Here is a 21370-nt window from a genome sequence, read left to right as displayed (position 1 = left end):
TTTACTGTCTCCTCAGAACTACCAGGACTTTTGATCCTGAAGACGTCATGTTGCTTCATAGTATGTTCAGAATTATAATCTCACTCTATATACATATATACTGTATATTGCTTCTGCCAAATTAGAGAACACCTCGGTTTCAATCAAGGTCTTGAAATCCATTTGGAAAAGTTGATGAGCAACTGATGGTAAAACATATGATAATGCTCATTTCGCTGTGAAGGTGCATGGTGCATGAAGAGCTAGAGCAAGGGTTCCCAAACTTTTCAGCCCCTGACCCCCAAAATAACGGGGCCAGAGGCTCGTGACCCCCACTATCCCTGGAGGTGGTTGAAGCATGCAAACATTGGTGCGTATTTCGTAAACAAAACAAACAATTATGGTTAAAATCTGCAATTTTTAATCGTTTTTAAATTGTATTTCACACATTTTGTAGTTAACATATTCTTTAGGCCAATTTCACATCTTCTGGAAATCATATCGTGGTGTCCTGCCACCCCCACTTTGGGAACCACTGAGCTAGAGCACTGAATATCTGGCCCAGGGGATTGATACAGCTGGTGGGCATTTTCAAATCTAGTGCTGACCACTGACTATGAATGATGCCAAGAGCCAAGGGACAAAACTCAAAGTCATCTAATTTGATGAACGAGGATTGAGGGGAAAACTGAGACAGGTGCGAGACAAGAGGACAACAAACAATGATGAGAGAGAGAACAAACAGTGAGAGAGAGATAGTAGTGTCCCAGCGAAGCAGAGTGGGCCTGTGGTGTCAGAGGGGGCAAAAATGACCGCTCCTGTGTCTGAGGTCAGAACTTCTGAGGGATGGGATATCCATTAAGGTCACACTGAGCCGTGCGCGCACGCACGCACGCACGCACGCACGCACGCACACACGCACGCACGCACGCACAACTCTTCCCCTAAAAGGCTGGCTTTACACGGTGAAACTTTCACGCAACTTTAGTTGGTTGAAACTTTTAAAACGTACGTTTTAAAACGCCTCGTACGTTTTAAAACGTACGAGGCAGGCCCCCGACGAGCCCGCATGTACTTTGTCATTTCTGAAAATCCCTGTGGACGGGCTGGAGTCCAGATGGAGCTGCAGAACAAAACGCAATGTGAGTTCACGTAATCGGGAAGGTTTAGCAGGCTACAGTAGCATGACAACTTCAAGGGTTCTAGCTTTCGGAAAAAGTGGTGCAAGTTCACAAACATTGACTGAAGCATCCTGTAGCACAGCAATAACATAATGTGAATTCCTAAAATGGGTGGCATTCCCCTTTTAACCCTAAACCATGACCTGCTGAGCTCCTGGTGGCTGTCACACACAGCAGGGCAGCAAGAGAGCTAGCACCACTCACTGCAGTGCTGGGGATGCCTGTCAAGCCCAAGACAATGACCAGACTTGAACAAATGATTATCTTGTCAGTCAAAGGTTAACTGCTCTGACCTGTCTGGGTTTCCAATCCAAGCAACAATAACTCTCCACTGATGCAAAGGCAGAGAGCCGGAGCCAGTGGAAACAGTGCTTGTTCCCACTCAATCCTAGACATGATGGAAACACAAGTTACACTGACCATAGTCTCGCACCTTCTCCCTCAGAACCATACACACCTGCACACATGGAGGACAGTGTGGAATGGAAACTGAGCAGACTGTGTCTGTCTCACTTCATAACTTCAATGGACACTTGCGTGTAATTCGGACACCGGCATAAATAATGCAGACCAACAGGCCTCCTTACCCCTGTGTTACCTGTCTACATGTCTAACGTTGTTACGGACCCGTTGTGTTGACATACAAGGGTTGTAAGAATCCTCGGAAAACAAAGAGAGGTGTTAACTCTATGATTTAGTAACGTAAGCATTGACTGATTTGCTGCACTGTGGTTTACAGTGAGGTCGTGTTGAGACTGCAGGGCAGGGCAGGGCAGGGCTGAGAGAGGAACGACATAATGACCACGTGTGTAAACCGAGATGGGACTTTTAACACATCTCACACGGAACCGGATGAAATGTCTGCTTTTCCTTTTCCCATATATAGCATCACTGTGGAAACTGGAGAGCTGGCGCTTTTAAAACGTCTTCAATTTAATCAATCTCTAAAACGGAGGAGAACAAAAAGACGGCTGCTTATAAAAATGACATATCAAAAGACGATGTGGTTGTTAGGGCGGAACTCTCGTGAAAAGCCAGGAACACGGAACATGTCGTGTAGTATTTTCATGTTAAAAGACAGCCTCAGTAGTGGCTGAACGTAAACAAACCGTTTCGGTGGCTGTTCCGTTCACAGCCATGCTTCCCTGTACCACAACAGAGCTCAATGAGATCCTAACCAGCGAGCACGCAGATACTCTGTTCGTATAAAGAAACAAATGAAAGTTTCTTCAACCACTCTAAAAATTGAAGGTTCCGTTTCACCCTTGACTTTTCATTTAGCGCAGCACAAATATTGGCCTTGTAGAAAGAGGGAGGAAGAATGTTAACCGAGTGCGTGATCATCCTGTGCAGTAAAAAGGCGAGCGTTTGTTTTGTAAAATGGCACCAGCCCATTAGGGCAAACTGCCTTTCCTGCTACTCAGCAAAGTCACGATTGAATCATAATTGCATCCATTTGTTCTTGGAAGGTAAAAAGCCGAATCAAACGCCTCTCTGGCTTCACCACTGAGATTTTGGCAAATAAAAGAAAAGACATGTCATATTGTGGTGCACAAGTCAGTCAGTGAAGAAAGAGCTATTGATGCTGCTCGTAAAAAAAAATCTGTCAACCACCCGTTCATTTTTGGGTTGAAATGCTAAACCCTTTGAGTTATGAGAGCGATTCATCGGCAAAACACAAAACTAACTGCAGCCTAACAAAAGAATAATTTGGATTCAATAAGGAGATAGTCCATTATGAAGATGCGAGAAGAGTATAATAGCCAGCAAGTAGAGCTGATATTTGCACAAGTAGAGCTGATGTTACTGTAGCAACTCTACTTGAACAGGCTTGCAAGATACTCTGAAGTAAAATGAGAAGAATATCCGCAGACTACAGTAAAGCAGTACTGTTAGCTCGTTTGACATGACAACGCCTTCAGCATTTCATATCAGGGACTGAGACGTCCCTGGTTGTAAAGAGGCTACAGTAGCTGCTGTTTTCACGAGGCAACTGCCAGGAGAGGAGTAAATTGCAAAAGTCAAAAGCTTCGTCCTCCAAGACAACTTCAAGCTGAAGCAGAGAGGTTTGAGCCCAGCAGGAGTCAAGCCGAAGCAGAGAGGTTTTAGCCCAGCAGGAGTCAAGCTGAAGCAGAGAGGTTTGAGACCAGCAGGAGTCAAGCTGAAGCAGAGAGGTTTGAGACCAGCAACAGTCAAGCTGAAGCAGAGAGGTTTTAGCCCAGCAGGAGTCAAGCCGAAGCAGAGAGGTTTTAGCCCAGCAGGAGTCAAGCTGAAGCAGAGAGGTTTGAGACCAGCAACAGTCAAGCTGAAGCAGAGAGGTTTTAGCCCAGCAGGAGTCAAGCCGAAGCAGAGAGGTTTTAGCCCAGCAGGAGTCAAGCTGAAGCAGAGAGGTTTTAGCTCAGCAGGAGTCAAGCCGAAGCAGAGAGGTTTTAGCCCAGCAGGAGTCAAGCTGAAGCAGAGAGGTTTTAGACCAGCAGGAGTCAAGCTGAAGCAGAGAGGTTTTAGCCCAGCAGGAGTCAAGCTGAAGCAGAGAGGTTTTAGACCAGCAGGAGTCAAGCTGAAGCAGAGAGGTTTTAGACCAGCAGCAGTCAAGCTGAAGCAGAGAGGTTTTAGCCCAGCAGGAGTCAAGCTGAAGCAGAGAGGTTTTAGCTCAGCAGGAGTCAAGCTGAAGCAGAGAGGTTTTAGACCAGCAGGAGTCAAGCTGAAGCAGAGAGGTTTTAGACCAGCAGGAGTCAAGCTGAAGCAGAGAGGTTTTAGACCAGCAGCAGTCAAGCTGAAGCAGAGAGGTTTTAGCCCAGCAGCAGTCAAGCTGAAGCAGAGAGGTTTTAGCCCAGCAGCAGTCAAGCTGAAGCAGAGAGGTTTTAGCTCAGCAGGAGTCAAGCTGAAGCAGAGAGGTTTTAGACCAGCAGGAGTCAAGCTGAAGCAGAGAGGTTTGAGCCCAGCAGCAGTCAGGCTTATGGTCTGACTCTGCTCTAATTGCCCCGTTAAAAAGAGATAGATGAAAAACGGACCTCCCAGTCGCAGTGGGTCCGAACAACTGCTGAAAGGAATACAGTGAGGGATGGTTCTGAGAAACAACACACCAGTCCAAGGCTATAGGAATTGTTTGACTGTGTACCAAAACAGTACGGGTCTTGAGCACAGTGTTGTAAGTAAGGGCAACACGGGTCAGGAATGCTTCAGGTTATTGTGGGAAAGATCACTGCAGGTCAGACGTGCAGACCTATGCTTTAAGCCAAGGGCAGGATGCATATTTTCTACACTGTAAAAAAAAAAGTGGTGGTATAGTATTTGTAAACAATACTGCTTCTCCAGAGCCCGGAATGTTTACGTCCCTTCAAGACCATATTTTTGGCGCTATGGGGGGCTGAGCATGAGGACCCATGGTGTAGCGTCGCAACACATGTCTTTGGGTTTACAGTGTTTACATGCCTCCAGCAGCGCCATGATCTGAGGGAGAAACGCACACACAGCATTTATCCTATAGGAAATGACTGAATGATTATAGAAACTAGAAACAAAGCGCACTGCACGCACTGCTTTCTAGTCTAGCGTGCCTCGTCCTCTTCCTCCTTCCCCTCCTCCTCCTCATTGCTCATTTCTGCCGTCCGTCGTTGGTGTCCCCTCGAGGTCTCGGTCACGGACGCATCGCCCGGCCTCGCCCGCTACAGGGGCTCACTCACATACGCAATTTACGCATCGCCCAAAATGTGCATATTATTTGTAACCCCCCCTAAACAGTGTGCATTGCCAAAAGTGTTACAGTACACACAAACGCACAGACCCCGTCTCTTATTGAGACGTTCCTCCGAAGCACCGAAACAAGCACAAACCTTTAAGCCCACGGCACAGTGGTGTGTCCCCAGTGTAGGAACTGGGCAAAAATGCCTCCAAGAAGTCTCAGAATGGCCCTAAAAACCGTGATCAAGGGGGGGGGGGGGGAATTCCCCCAAGATTTGGATCATTTTTATTTACATTCAATTAATTAAATTTCCATTTCCATCTCTAACACACACACACACACACACACACTTAGCACCTGCAAGCTGTTTGCCAGAAGAAGGTTATGAAGAACACTCACACACAAACAGCACTATTGTTCACACAGACACACATTACACTTGAGCAACTTCAGGGTCGCCACTGTTTTGTAATAATACTTTTCAAGGACTTTTCAAGCAGTTTTCAAATAATAAAGCCTGGGAAAAAAAGAGATGAAAACAAAAATGTATCCACTGCACGGTACGGGATGGGTTAGCAACCCAGACTGGCTCTCTCGTGAGGGAGAAATCCACAAACGCTACGGATTAGTCTCCCGAAAATCTGTGTATACATCGGCGCGGCCTGGGGTCCTCCAGGCTAGAGCGAGGTGCTCGGCGCAGCCGGATGACGTGCAGCGCACAGGCCTTCTTGAGGCATCTATTTTTCCATTGGATGCCTGACAACCAGGTACAGACTAGCTGCCTGTGTTGTTGGGAGAGGGCCCGGTAAGACGAAGGAGGAGAGCGGCTGGGAGACAACCCACAATGCCTTAGCCTCCATGCACCGAAGGGTCTTTCAATGCTGTGACATAGCACTGGCTCTATTGCAGCGGATTGGGAGTGATCAACCCTTCCGCGGGCAACGTTGCAGACAGAGTAGGAAGGCTGATCCGTAGCGGCTGCTTCCGGGACGCGGGTCGGGGTCTTAATCGGCCTCGGCCGGGTCTACTGGGCGAGGGTGTATGATGTTGGAATGACCCGAAACACCTTGCGACCCCAGTCAACATCACTGATGACGCGTCCCAGCGCATGCTGAAGTATGTATATTTGAACTGCAGGTTACCTAGGCGACCAGCCGCATATTTGAGCTAAGAACGCCCACGAGAGAGCACTCCAGCCAATGACAGCTCAGCGATCAGCAAATCGCTGTATACTTGTAGCCTACACAGTCATACTGTAGATAAGAAGAAAGTGGATCTACCTAATGACATATAACAATGATATCATAGGTGAATTGAGATGGCAGAGTGCACCAGGCTCAAACTCAGAGATTCCGATCGGCTAAATCCAAACAGTCCTTGATCGTTTTTTCTTAAATCCAAGTACCTTCAAGTACTTTACAGACCCGTGGCAACCCTGAACTTCATGCACTAATTACACAGGTAAGATTTGTGGGAAAACAAATGACAACATGTATGAAAGGGTAACTTCACCAAATGTCCGGACCAGATTCAACGGACATAGTCCAGAGTTCATGTCTGAAAGTGGCTTAAACGTCCATGAGTGAGTGAGTGAGTGACTGACTGACTGACTGTGAGTGTGCTGACTTTTCCATCCTCTGACCCTGGCGGAGCCGCTGGCACAGCGCCGTGGGAAAAAAGAAGGCAAAAGAGGTCACTTTGACATAGGACATGTAAGAAATTATAGGTGGTGCCTTCAAATACAAGGGTGGGTCTCTAAGCTTTGCCTTTGGCTGGTTTTGCTTCCCTGGCTTCATATCAGTAATTCCTCTCTCACTTATGAACCACACTCTGAGGCCGGGTTTGGAAAGGCTGGATTCCAATCCAGAGAGTTCATCCTTACGCCTGACTCCATGCTGGGAGGAAAAGCACAGCAAAAGGCCACCCCACAGTAAGTGGGAGTACTTCTTATTCTCAATTGAAATGAGAACCCTGCAAATACTCACCAGTTCTCACTCAGTCTCTCTCTATCCACTTCTCTCAACTAGAGACTGAGGACAATCTCCCAGCTTCCGTTGCTAAAGCTGGGTGGAAACAATTAGACTAGAGAGGAAAAATAAACTGCATTGCAGAACGTATCGAGAGTCTTTAAAGAGCGTGTTGCATGTTTAAAAAAAGAATGAATTTACATTTTGGGCTCAAGATTCCTATGAAAATACCCCCCAAACAAACAAAAAGAAATGACAACAAATGCTGCCCCTGGGGCAGAGAACAATTTGGCATTTTATTGCACATGCTCAATAAAAAGTAATCTGGGCGGAAGATAACACCCGTGACATCACTCACCCAGCCAAGCTACTGTACAGCAGGCCCCCTAATGTTTTTTGTTTTTTGTTTGTTTGTTTGTTTTTTCGCTGTACAGCAGCCAGGCTGGCTGAGTGATGTCACTGGTGTTATCTGTCCAGATTACTTTTTACTGAGCATGTGCCAGCTGCTTTACAAAAACCAGTCTAGATGCAACTACCTGTATAAAACTAAAGAGAATTCTATTGCTACACACCAGTCCCACATATGAATGCAAAGTGGTCTCCAACCTGCACCATGCTCTTCAAGGCGGCCCTTCATGCAGAAGGTTGTACACAGATAAAACAGAATCAAATAACGTACAGTAACGTTGGTCGGGACATCCACTTTCAATGTTGACCTAAATCTAAATGTGTTTACTGCAGCCTGCAGTGTCAAACATGTTTTGCAAAACTGCCATAAATCCATCCTGCTGTCATTGATTGCTGTGATTTATGCCTTGGTCTCTTTGGAAAAGCCAGTTTGCAGATTCCTTGACAGTGATGCAGTCAGCCCTTCCAATCAGACCCTCTGTAAATATGGTTTTTTCATGTCCTGTAAAGGACATGGGGCATGCATGTTACCGAGGTGGAGCATTCCAATAGTCCAAAGTGGACATGCCAAAAGGCCAAGGCATTTTTCATTTTATTGTGACACACGTACGTATCAACCTCTATCAATAATATCGAACAGAGGCTCAGGCAACCAAACCCAAAGCTGATTACAGATACAGAGTCAATATTTGTTTTGGGAAGTTACTGCTACTTCATAGAGAGAGTGACCCACATAGAGCAGCCAACAGTTTAGTAACTATGAGAGTGGATTACATAATAACATCAAGTAACAAACTGACTTCTTCTGACTTGCTCGGGAGGCTTTTCAAAACAGCATGACCAGAAAGGCTTTTCAGGGATTGCCATAATGTTATAAACCGACATGTCAAAAGGTTAAAGTACATCTGACTGCCCCAGTGTTTATAGTGTCTATAAACAACAGTCTATAATACTTGAAATAGAAAGAAGCTCAGAAATAGGTCTACAGTTATGGAGTATACGAGGGATCAGCCGAGCAGCATTTTGGTAAACAAACCGCTTCACTGGGTGGCAACGGCAATGGAACCCTATGGAGCCCAAGTGGCGCGAGGCTTGAATGTCTGACTCTAGCTAGACTCAGCCCTCAGTCTTAATCCGTTTCACTCCTGTGGCGCAGCTCACCAAACGTCTGGGAGCCGAGACTAGACTCTAGCCAGTTAACTCGGTTTACATTTTAAAAACTGCGACAGTTGACACAACTTTAACACGACATGCATATATTATACATCAAACTCTTGAGCTACTCCTGCTCTCACTCAGAATGTCAAAATATAAGCGATGTGGTGTATAGTTTTTGAGATATTAACGTTTGTTTGGCACAACTCGTACTATTAACTGCCGCGGGCTTCCGCATTTCTGGGTGTCAAGCGACGTCACGCTGATTCGTCCTATAGCTCATGTTTGGGCCCGAGTGTTGGCTGTTTGAGAACAGGCAGGAGCACATTTTAAATGTCATGCACAGAGACAGTGTCCAGTGTGCTGTTTACAATAGAAAACAGATGAGACCAAAAAGGTCACGCTGAGCACTTCTTGGAGGCTGGTGAGTGTTCTTCTCAGAGTATCTGGTTCAGTGAGCATGATGAGCATGTCCCAAAGCCCGGGGGACAAAAAAGTGCCTCAAATTCCAGCAGATGCTATTCTGACACGACAGTCACTGCGTGACTCTGCGATGAGAAAGCGTCGACTCACCCGAATGTGGCCGTGGGACCCGTCTGTTCGAGCAGTCAGTGACAGAGCTAATCATCTGATTTGTCTGGATATTATTGCTCTGTGGCTATGTTCCCAAAATGACAACTCATTTAAAACACCTAATTCTGTCTTGGTTTCCACCAGTCATCCAGTCCATGTCTGTCTAGAGGGAAAGAGCAGCTGACAAGGCCTTTCAAAAAAGCATCCACCCAGTGCTTGTCCCCTGCCTAAAGTTCTCCCACCACACTGTCAAACACTGAGCCCAAAACACAGAACTACAGTATAAAAATACAGCCTCAACATTCATGAATCACAAGAGATGTTCACTTTCAAGACCAATCTTTTGGACACATTTCCAAAATCCAAGTAAAATTATCTCTAAAGTCCTCAAGTCACAGTTAGTAGTTCCTCAATTACTACCTCCCTCAAATAATAAAAATTAACCCAACTGAGCTGTTTCAATTTTATTTATATTATTATGATTATTATTATGATTTTTACACCGGTCTCAATTTGTTTTAACTCTTCAAAAACCCTTGTAAGTTATTTTCCCAAATCTTAAATTTGGCACAGTTCATCAGTGTTAACAAAGAACAAAAACTCAATAAGATAATAATCACACTTCTTGGGAGCTCCACTAATACTGTCGTACCACCACACTGATTTATCATCAGATCAGAGACATTTTAACTCTCTGTGCCAGTAGAGCTCTTGAGACAGGAAGCAGGGTGAAAACAATAGTAACCTGGGGCACAGCTGGCGTGACTCATGAGATAACGCAGGCCACATCAGGTTTCCACTGGACAGAGCGAGCGGCCGGCCTCTGACTCTTGACGACGGGAAACCAGCCGGGCAGATAAGCAGAACACAGCTGCAGCAGGCAGGCCCGGACTATTTGGGGGGCCTCGGCAAAGCCAAGCATGGGGCCCCCCTGAATTCTCCAACACTCGCTTATTAATCCATCCTATGAGGAAGACTGCCGGAAGCAGCAGTCGAAACTGTCAGGTATGACAAAAACACACAGTCTTTCAATAAGCAAACTTAATAGTTAATAATAGATAGACGAAATGAACTTGTTTGGATTATTAATCCATCCTTTCTATATGTAAACTTGGGAAGCTTTGCTTATATATTTTTTAACTTCTCTCTCAATGCAGTGACAAGGTCAAAGTCAAGTCAACTGGCAAAATGTCACCAGAAGTGCAATAGCCCACTATAGCTTGACTGAGTGACCATGATGGTGACCATGACTCCCGATTGAAGGCATTTATTGCAACAAAAATAAAATTGATTAAAGATAGGTTTACATTTGTTTATTTTGTTTGTTTTTTAATCAATCCCCCCCCTCCCATTTTCTTCTCAATTGTATCAACTCCCCCTGCTGTCCCAGTCGTTGCTCCACCCCCTCTGCCGATCTGGGGAGAGCCGTAGACTAGCACATGCTTCCTCCGATACATGTGCACTCACCAGCCGCTTCTTTTCACCTGACAGTGAGGAGTTTCACCGGCAGGACGTATCGCGTCAGAGGATCACGCTATTCCGCTCAGTTCCCCACCGCCCCGAGTAGTCGCCCCGACCCACAAGAGGAGGCACTATAGTGCAGCGACTAGGACTCATACCGCACTGGATTCCCACCCGCAGACACGGCCAATTCTGACTAAGCCGGAACATCTGACTAAGCCAGAAGTACCGCTGCCCGGGAATTGAACCCGCGTCTGGTGGTAGTTCGAGTGCTTTTACCTCCACGCGACCCAGACGCAGGTTTACATTGGGTCTATTCTTGTCTTCTGTGGGGCCTTCTACTGCTGTAGCCCAATGCTGCTGTACCCATTGGTAAATCCAGCCAATGGCGGCAGTCTGACTGGGGGAAGCCATATATGCAAATAAGTGGTTTGGACAGGACATTGTTTGTGTCAGACGATCCAAGAAAAGGCAAAGCAAAATCATTACATTATGAGTGTAGGATAATCCTATTATGTTGACACAGATGATAGCAAATATAATAAAGTACTTTATGTTTTACCTTTACCTGATGGAGGTGAGAGAGCAGTAGCTAAAGACAACTGCTTCAAAGCTAACTCTGAAGCTAGTAGAGGCAATAACATTCCACACAGACAATCACATGCCAACAATAATTCAACTATTCATATCAGAGAATAGCATGTGCTGGAATGCCGTCTTCACGGCTAACAGTATTCATGGCATGTTAGCTTACGTAATGGTGAGCAAACAGAAAGCCTGAAAGCCCAGTACAGTTCCTCGCCCGGGGTGATGAACAGCCACAAACACACATACAGTTGTGTTGAATGAGACTGCTATTTCTCATTTAGTTCAGATCTGTTCATGTGAGGTTGTATGAGGTACTTGCAGACAGTCAGTATACTACATGCAGTAGAATGTAGCTGGCGCGGTCCCAGTCAGGCAAGCAGAGCAGTTTGCTGAGTGTGAACAAGGTCACGAGCAAAAACGTACCAAAAAACAACAACATGCAGCTTCCATACTGCTCACCTGCTGTAATCCAGGTCTCCACAAGCCCTGAGATGCCAAGTTGACTTGAAAAGACGTCATTTACACCCTGTTTTAGCTGAAATCTTCACAGGTACTCCAAGAAGTGGTGCGCTGATGACATCATCAGTGTGACTCTTATGTCACAACTGCTTTTATGACATCACTGATGACATCACAACCTCATATGACATCACTGATGATGTCACAATGCCTCTGACATCACTGATGATGTCACAATTTATGACATCACTGATGACATCATCACTGGGACTTTGTGTGTGTGTGCGCGCGTGCGTGTTTCTGTCTCGTGTGTGTGTGTGTGTGTGTGTGTGTGTGTGATGTCACAATGCCTCTGACATCACTGATGATGTCACAATTTATGACATCACTGATGACATCATCACTGGGACTTTGTGTGTGTGTGTGTGTGTGTGTGTGCGCGCATGTGCGTGTTTCTGTCTCGTGTGTGTGTGTGTGTGTGTGTGTGTGTGTGATGTCACAATGCCTCTGACATCACTGAAAATGTCACAATTTGACATCACTCTGTCACAAATGACATCACTGATGACATCATTGTTTGTGTGAGTGAGTGAATTTATGACATCACTGATGATGTCATCAGTGGGACAGACAGACAGACAGACAAACAGAGCCCTAGCTCCCTTTTATAGATATATATACTATACTATTCTATTCAAGTTTATTGTCATTAACAATGTGCAAGCACATGATAACAAAAGGAGCGGAAGGGCTGTGACACAGTACTAACAGAGGAGACACAATATTGTGTCAACAACAAGAACCTATTACAAGCTTAGATGAGGTAGCTTATGTACTGCTATTTGAGGTATGGTAAATATGTGCAAATGTTCTAGCAGAATGGCAGATTGGCAGTAGTACAAAAAGTCAAGAGTGCAAAGAGTCATTAGGTACAAGGACAGGGGGGGAGTTCAGTTTGAAGCAGGGGGGTGGAGAAGTGGGTGGGGACAGTTCAGCGGCTACACTGCAGATTTCCGCCAAAAATAGGGTGCAAATGACGTTTTTTCAAGTGGACTTGGCATCTCATGGCCTGTGGAGACTTCTATTACGCCAGGTGAGCAGTACGTATGTAGGCTTTTTTTTCCTACGCGTTTTTGCTCGTGACCCTGTTCACACTCAGCAGACAGCTCTACTTGCCTGATGCTGGCTGCATTCTACTGCATGTAGGACACTGACTGTCGGCAAGTACCTCATACAACCCCACATCAAAAAAAAATCTGGGCTATCCCTTTAAAAGACGCCACAAATGCTCTTCAGCCATTGTAATCAAACCCGTCATAACATCTCAAGCTGATATTTCTGGAGGAGGCGTGCGATTAACTTTGCTCGACACACATAAGGCTACGACACCTCCATAAAGCATCACAGCTGTGTCAGTATTGAGGCAGGAACATATCCATGTAGGAGAGAAAGCACACCACACAACGCTCTCAAAGCCGCTCCAGCTGCCTCGTGGATGACCTGTGGTGACCGACTGAGCTGGCTGCACGCTCCCATCGTCCACTGTGACAATTGGAAACAGTTGTTGAGACTACAGAAATAAAGCTTCCCTGGTTGATATAGTCTCCTTGATGGTGGTGAAGGAGAAAGGCTGAGGTACACAAACCGTCGGAACCAAAATGTGGAGCTGGAACTTTGGCCCGAGGAGCAGGACTCACTGCTTCATACCGACAGTGAACTTGCAGACACAGCAAACCAACCCAGATCAATTCAAGTCAGTCACAGAGAGAGAGAGAGAGAGAGAAACAGCTGGCAGCTCCTCACCTCACCACTTCCGTTATCCAGACTCCAATATCATGTTTCAGAGTCTGAAGAATATCAGAGGCCTTGAACTGATCACAGGACAGCTCACTGAAAGATGACAATGAAATCATGCTTTCTGCTCCAAGTGGCAATGCCCAAGGAGCCTTGTATTTGGTTGAGGTGGGGAAAAAATGCGTAGCCATCATGATTAGGTGCAGAAGGATTATGTGAAGCAACTACTGTGTTCAAATGTCCACAGTAGAAGATAGATGCCTCACTCTTTCTAGATCTTTTTTTCCACTGTTCTGTTCAAAGCAAAATGTTTTGGCCATGAAGATGTTGATGATGAAGTAAACGATGTAGAATGTGGTGCTCACCTCCTCACAGATGTAGAGAAAGCTGCACAAAGCTAGAACACTAGTTTCGTGGTGTAATGAACACTGGATCTGCTCGTTGAAAATGGGGAGAAGATGGCAGCACATCTGTTTGCAATAAATTCAGACTTAATAATAAAACTATTGGAAATGTTACATTTCCAGTAAAAAAAAGAAGCAATACTCGCAATTTGACTTTTCATTCATTATTTTCAGCTGCGATTTGTGCAAACTAACAAACGTTAAATCCAGAGTTGGATTTGCCAGTTGCCACATATGTTCGGATTTATACAGATCAGAGCTCACAAAGTCCACGATAGTTTATAAAACACCTCAGATTTACAATGTGCAATTTATATGATGCTCTTATCCACAACGATTTACAATAAAGTGCAGCAGCAGAAAAAAGTCAACGCTGAAACAACAAGTTCATCATCAACAACAAACGGTGATGCGGAGAAACTCTGTTGTTGCAGCTTTGGAACAATAGTGTGTATTGGAAGTGATACAGAGAAGTGTGTGTGTGAGGTTACTGAACCGCGGTGACAAGCTTAACGAGTTCCCCAGGTCCACAGAATGTGTTCATCCTGTTTGGAGAGAGCGGGGCTTGAATTCCTCAGCAAATCTCCACAGCAGTGATGGGTCTGAAAATGGAGCACCAGCTTTGAAATAAGGGGAGGGGGGGGGGGGGTTACTGAGTATGCACCTCCCTGTAGGAGAAACTAATGCAAACCATCTGCTGTCATACTGACTTACTATACAGCATCTGGCCGAGAAGGAACCAATGAGCGATGCTGCTGTCTGCTATTCCAGACAGTTAGAATGACAATGTCTATTTCTCTCTCTAGCTTATTAATGGAGCTCTCTCCTCGGGCCTAGAAGGTTTTTGAGAAGGACGAACCATCAACATGTCCTGCTACTCTAACGCTGCCATTTCTCTTCCCCCCCCCCCCCCCCCGACTTAATTTCATCCCAAAAGAGGTGAGAGACAGACAGACGGCAAGCCGAGGTTCTGAGAAGACACTCTTGAACATTATTTCGCTTTCTTTAGAGTCGAGACGTTTCATTTCCCCGTGAACACTATCATATTCAGTAGATCATCGCTGGAGAGACTAGTTTCTGTTGTCACTGAAGTGACCTCACAAGAAGAAAACCGCTCCCGGCAGCCACTCACTCTAACATTAGGGCAAGCATGGCAGCGGAAAGACCAAGGGAAGCTGCAGTCAAAATAATGAGATGTCCAACTTCAACAGATCTGGAGTTCCAGGACTCTACACTGTGCCAGAGAGAGATCGCAATTAATTGGGCTACACCAATACAAGCCCAAAGAGCAAGTTAGTCTGACGGTTTGAAGTAGGTGAAGAATAAGAAGAATGAGCTGTTAAGCGATGTGACAAAGCAACAGCTTAACAGCGCTGGAAAGTCAAGCGTTTTGTCAAACTTTATTTGTAGGGATCTCCTCCTGTGGCCAACAAGATCTACAGGTTCAATAGTCTCTACAGTGTGAGGTCTCAGAGGTGAGACTGCATAGCAAGTTCCAACTGTTTCAATAGACAGTGAGCGTTTGTGTTTCTGAGAAATAATGGGTTAGAAGATGTCAAAATCATACAGGGAAGGGAACAGGCGTGGACTCATTCAGGGGCCTCATATCTTTTCTGTTATCTTTATCAATTGCAAAAACATTTGGATTTTGCACTAGGGGTGTTCTTGAGGAGAAACACTTTTATCCAAATATGATGTCTCCAATAACACAGAACGAGCCACGATATCAAAGATGAGAGGAATGAGGAGCGAGCTCAGTCCAAAGTCACAGAGGGAATCCTGCCACAAAGCACAGCGACTTCAGGAGATGTTGGCAAAACACAAAGGAGGCCAGACCAGCTCCTGATCCGTAACCTGCTCTTAGGTGTGTCTCATAGGTGCTGCAGGGAAGGCATTCAGTAACCAGGAAAAACCTGTATCCATGCAATGTACAAGCACATGTGAAGAACACACACACAGACAGACAGACAGACACAGACACACACAGACACACACACACACACACACACACACACACACACACACACACACACACACACACACACACACACACACACACACACACACACACACACACCCTGCCTCTTCTTCTAACCGGTGACTAACCGGTTTTCCCTAAAAAGGGCTGGACCTTATCCTTATTCATCTGACTAATGTTAGTGACAAAATATCTATTCTGGAATGATCATTATCTCTGTATAGGATTTAACATTCAGCTCAGGGTCAAATGTTTTCTAATTACTTTCACTCCAGCCTATAAAAAGTCCATGAATAGGACTGTCAAGAGTAGAGAGAGAGAGAGAGAGAGAGAGAGAGAGAGAGAGAGAGAGAGAGAGAGAGAGAGAGAGAGAGGATAAGTGAGGGAGAGACTCAAGAGGGAGAGAGAGGTTATGCTTAGTAATTGTGGGATTACTATTAGAAAAATTGTCATCTCCAGTAAGTAATCCATAGCAAGACATAAAGCGATGTATTAGCAGACTCACAGAAACTTGAAGGGGGGGGGGGGGGGTTGTTGTTTTGAGGAGCCAAAACTCAAAAGAGGACGGACATAATGTCTTTGTTTTCATGTTTAGGGCTCATAAATAAGAATCTTTAGACTGCCTTTTTATACCCAATATGACCTAGCCTATTAATAATTATTTTATAGTCACTGTGATGTAGAGGCAAATACTAGAGGCAATGTGTTAGCCTATAAAGACTGGACTGGCAGGTGATATTTAGTGACCAAAGTCAAAAGTGGCATAATCATTCGATCATAGCTGATACAAAGTAGCCAAAATATCACTCACCATCCTCTGCCTTTACTGAACAGTTGCAGTATCCCGTATTCGTATTCCGTGCGATCCAATAAACTGTGCGAGGCTCAGTCGGTTCCCACTCTATGAGAAAGTCTAGGTGTTTAACCTGAAGCCAATCCAAATCTACAGAAGATACTCCTGATCGTCTCCGCAAAGCATGGATGCTCCTCCTCAGCAGCGTCCTCCATCCATTCTGCAGACTGGCAGTAGGTCTATATACCGCAGCGGTGACTGACAGACAGGCAGGCAGGCAGGCAGGAGGACAGACAGGAGGCGAGCAGCGTTGTTCAAACGCTGAAGTTGTTTGACGGAGCCATGGGACCGAGCAGGCTAGCAGCCTCAAAAATCGGCCCTAGTAAAACGTCAGACAGGAAACCTAACCTGGATGGACCAATCAGCGGCGCTAAGCGCTTATAAATATTCATTATGACCTTTCCTTGGAGTGAGACAACTGGGCATGCGCACCTGCTGCACATCTTTAAATATATATATATATACTGACATCTGAGCTCCCTCCTGTAGTTTATTATACATTTTTCTTCACTTATTCACCCACAACACTTTATGCCAAAGTACAGTAACGTTTTTAACCCCAGCCAGAACGGTTTTCATTTTTGTTATTATTTTTTAACCTAGCCTACTTTCCCCCCTCTTATTTCTGAACTGATCTGAATTTTCTGAACTCCTATTTCTGAAGAGCCATTGTTATTATTGTATTTAAATTAAAGTGTGTGTTACAGTGTCCAACGTAACCTTTTCGGTCTGTTTAAATAACTGTTGTTGTTTTTGTGTGTGTGAATGGTTAGTGTGGGTGAATTTGTAGGCATCATTTCAGCAGTGACCAATGGCCATATGGTCAGTTTTGTGTCATAAAGTACAAACAGGATCAACTGCAGCTGTCATGTGTCTGTGGTAGATAAAAGATAAATCCATGGCTCACTGGCTAAAATAGCTACATAATGTTTAAATCTAGTTCATCATGACATATGATGCAGGTCAGTGTCTGTCTTGTGTGTCACTCTCCCCACAAGCTTGATAGTTAATAAGACATGTTCAAAAGGGAAATCAAATCTATTCTGAAGTAACCACCAGTGATTCAGAAGTTGCACAATCTGCTTATGTTTTCATTTTCTCTTGTTTCAGCCATGTGTTTGGAGCTATACTTGACTGTGACCACCTCTGCCATGAAACTTCCCATCAGCTCCATGGACTATTCTGAGAGGTGTTCATGACTGCACGCCTTATAAACTCTGGAGGAAGAGAAGAGGTCTGTCACATCTGCCCAGTGTAGCCTCCCCAACACTTTGAAAAAGAGACATATAAAAACAAATAAACATGCTCGTAACAATATTTTTGATTGCACAAAAGTAGACCACTTAGTGAGCTGTTTCGCAAAGTCCAAATTGGATAAGAAATCTCATACTTTATTTTGTGTTCTCACATAGGCTATTTGCTTATTGTTCAATCACTGTCGAGCCCCACTCAGACAAATAAAAAATGCAACACAGAATGTCTTTATAGCGGGGTAATGTCTTTTGAAGTGCATGGGTGGCACTGGTCTCCATACTGACAACCAGTCTCCAGTCTGGGAGAGGCTGAGGCGGTGGGGAGACTCTGGGTGTAACCTGTCTAACAGGCTGCCCACTGTATGCATAATCTACATAGTGTGTGTGTGTGTGTGTGTGTGTGTGTGTGTGTGTGTGTGTGTGCGTGTGTGTGCGTGCGCGCGTGCGTGCGTGCGTGTGTGTGTTCATATTTTGGAGAATGGCTCCCTCTGCTGGACTCTGCTGTAATCCACAATTGAGCCTTCTAAATGCAAAAAATTGAAATGCAAAAATTGCATGCAAATACCTGACATCACTTCCGTCACAAATTGTGACTAAGATGAGATCACAGTTGCTCGAGTGACATCTGAGCAATTGCAAATGCATTCAACACACTCTCTCTCACACACACACACACACACACACACACACACACACACACACACACACGCGCGCGCGCACACACACACACACACACACACCTAACCTTAACTGCCCGAGTGACATCACTTCCAGGTGACTTCTTCGGTGACTATACATCTTAGGTGATTACATCTTAGGTGACTACATTACATCACAACTGCCTGATTACATCACATTCGAGCAATTACGTGACATCTTTCCAGTTGAGTGACATTACTTCACACACACTCACTTCTTCCTTGTTGCCTCGATCCATTTTGGGCGACATCACAGTTGGGCAAATGCAAATGCATTCAAAACGCACGCGCGCGCGCACACACACACACACACACACACACACACACACACCCTGTCCCACACATACACCACACACACACACAACTGCCCGACTGACATCACTGATGACATCACGACTGACAGCAATTGCGTGACATCACTTCCAGTTGAGTGACATCATTCGCCAGATCTTGTGAGACTGCATCTTGTGATGTCACTCAACAGCATGAGATGGATTTGCCCAGGTGACTTCAGGTCACTTTTCAGGTGAATACATCTTGAGGTGGTAGAGCAGGGCAAACAGATGTAACCATGGTGTAACCAATAACATTAACAATGCTGTGGTGACATCTAGTGGACATAAATCACAACTACAGGGTTGGGCCGAGTCACACAGTCATACACAGTCATTATGACCAGCAAATGATTATTATGGGAGACAGGGGACAGACAATTGGCACGTTCTGGCTGAGAACGTTCAGTGACTTGAGAGTGACCAGATGCAGCATTGTCGACTTGCTAGTAAGTCTTAGTAGTCTTAGCTAGCTGAGTGCACATGACATGCTGATACATGTTAGAGACAAGGAAATAAATGACACCAGTGTCATGCTAGGTCAACATGAAGCACACAGCGGGTCCAGATGCACTCAGTCAGCTTTGACGACCCTATCCACCAGGCTCCTGCAAGACAGAGCCTGGAGGGTCATCACAATTCTTCTTGTTCTTAAACACATCTGACAACAGAAGAAGTTGCAGTTATCTGTTATTCAAATGTCAAGTCACTGTCAGAAATCACTTGTTGGTTTCTGACTGGCTTCATGTTAGATGATAGACTACCAAGATCCTCAAGAACAAGATTTCTGCAGCTAGGATATTTCAGATGTCCTATTTTTGTATAGGCTACAGTTTTGAGATGTCCAAAACTTGGTGTCTGTGAAACATTTAATTTTGGGGCATCGGGTTCTATCAGGAAGTATAAATGCCCATTGATTGATTGATTGATTGATTGAAACCTTTATTTATCCATGAGGGGGAATTCAGGTGTCTAAAACAGCAACAGCAGAACAGACATGGTAAATAAAAACAGATCAAAGCAATACAATTTTAAAATAAACGAGTCCATGTGCAAGTGCAATGTCCATTATTGTGTAAAGTGCAACCATGATTTTGTAAAGTGCAGAGAGCCATGTGCAAGATATGACCTTTAATAACTTATACAATTTCTGACTTTTTCTTTAAATACAAATTGTCACTTGAATCACAGACAATTTGCAGCATAATTGTTTTGTCCGTGTCTTTTATTTATTTGGTGATCATGCAACGCTGTGACACTGGAGTTCATGGCTGCCAAGGAGGAAGAGTGGAAGACTGACATTTTGATCACCAGAAATGTAGGACATTTTCCCATTTATTCCTACGAGAATATTTTTGCAAATTCCATAAGAAAATTACATGAAGTGGTTTACAACCATGCATGTTCAGATTATGATTCCTGGCAAAATTACATGATTAGACGGTAGATAGGCTAATTGAAGGTTTTACAAGATTTTATTGTTCAGAAATTGAAGTAGCCTACCCAAAAGTGCAATCAATCAAATACTTAGGCTACATAATGCATTTACAACAGCCTAGTATACATTTTTTCAAATTCTTAAATGTACCCGTGCATGGTCTTTTTTTTTTTTTTTTTTTACTTTTTACTATATATTTTTTACATAGGCTAATTTTTTTTCTGTAGGCTATGTGAGTAGGCTACTTTGAGAGCAACGCAAACCGGATGAAATCCGGAAGAGGGCGTGACTTTGGCTCTCTCGCTTCGATCCTTTTGCTTTGGCTTTGAGTAGTCTGGGCACCTTCCACCCCGCTTTTTGTCATGGGCCGTAAACCACGGAACCAGAATGAACACCGGAAGGCAGTGCGCCAAAAAACATCTGTGTTGCTGTTAGCTTGATGTCTCTTCCCTCGATTAATTGTCTGATGCAAAGCTTCTGTATTGGCTTAAAAGATGTGAGATTGTGAATCCGCAATATTTCTAAAAGAACTTCGGTACGTCCATCTTTTGTTTTGTTGTTTGCCGTTCTGATACTTGGGTCAAATTGTCAAGTTAGCGTGAAAGTTGACGAGCTAGAAACGCTGCCATCCGGTCTAGGGCGGGCTCTAGGCCGGAACCAGTAGGGTGACAAAATCAATTGTGGGCGGGAGCCAGGCTCTTTCTCGCCGAGAAGAGCCTGGTGACGCGAGGTTAGCTTTGAGCGCTTATGAGCACTGAGCTGTTTGAGCCCGAGCCCCTCCTCCTCCTCATGCTCCTCCTCCTCGGGGTGTCTCGACTTCCCTATGTTGAGCATTACAAGGTGAGGTATAGAGTTTTGCGGATATAAACAACACAGTTGGCTGACGAGTATGCGATAATAAAGCGTAAATGTGGTCCGCACATGTCGCACCGTGTGTTTTTAAAGCGTTAGTATTTAAATAAATGCATTTCGACTGCTAATGCCGAGATTTGGGTGCGCGTGCTGTCTCGCCCGTTGGTTGAGGAAGCATAACATGCTGATGACGTCGTTGCCTTAACCTTATATAATCTATAGACCTTTCCCCTCCCTGCGATATAAACATGGCCGTTAATTCCTCAGCAGCACAGGTACTGTTTTGGCTGAATTAATCTGAGGAAGTCACTCACG

General features: G+C 44.8%; 1 protein-coding gene across 2 annotated transcripts in view; it reads right to left on the bottom strand.

Annotated features, from left to right (window-relative positions):
* myo1ea (myosin IEa) overlaps window positions 1–16630 on the bottom strand; it is a 78092-nt gene extending 61462 nt beyond the window's left edge. For both annotated transcript variants that reach the window (XM_083650953.1, XM_083650954.1), the window contains exon 1: window positions 16441–16630. In XM_083650953.1, the coding sequence (XP_083507079.1) occupies window positions 16441–16443 (3 nt within the window). In that variant the 5' untranslated portion in view covers window positions 16444–16630. The remainder of the gene's footprint in view (window positions 1–16440) is intronic.
* Window positions 16631–21370: the final 4740 nt, after the last annotated feature.

The sequence above is a fragment of the Poromitra crassiceps genome (genome assembly GCF_964638095.1).
Source record: "Poromitra crassiceps genome assembly, chromosome: 14".
Taxonomy (NCBI): domain Eukaryota; kingdom Metazoa; phylum Chordata; class Actinopteri; order Beryciformes; family Melamphaidae; genus Poromitra; species Poromitra crassiceps.
Note: the sequence above shows the minus strand (reverse complement) of the source record. Positions and strands in the feature narration are given on the sequence as shown.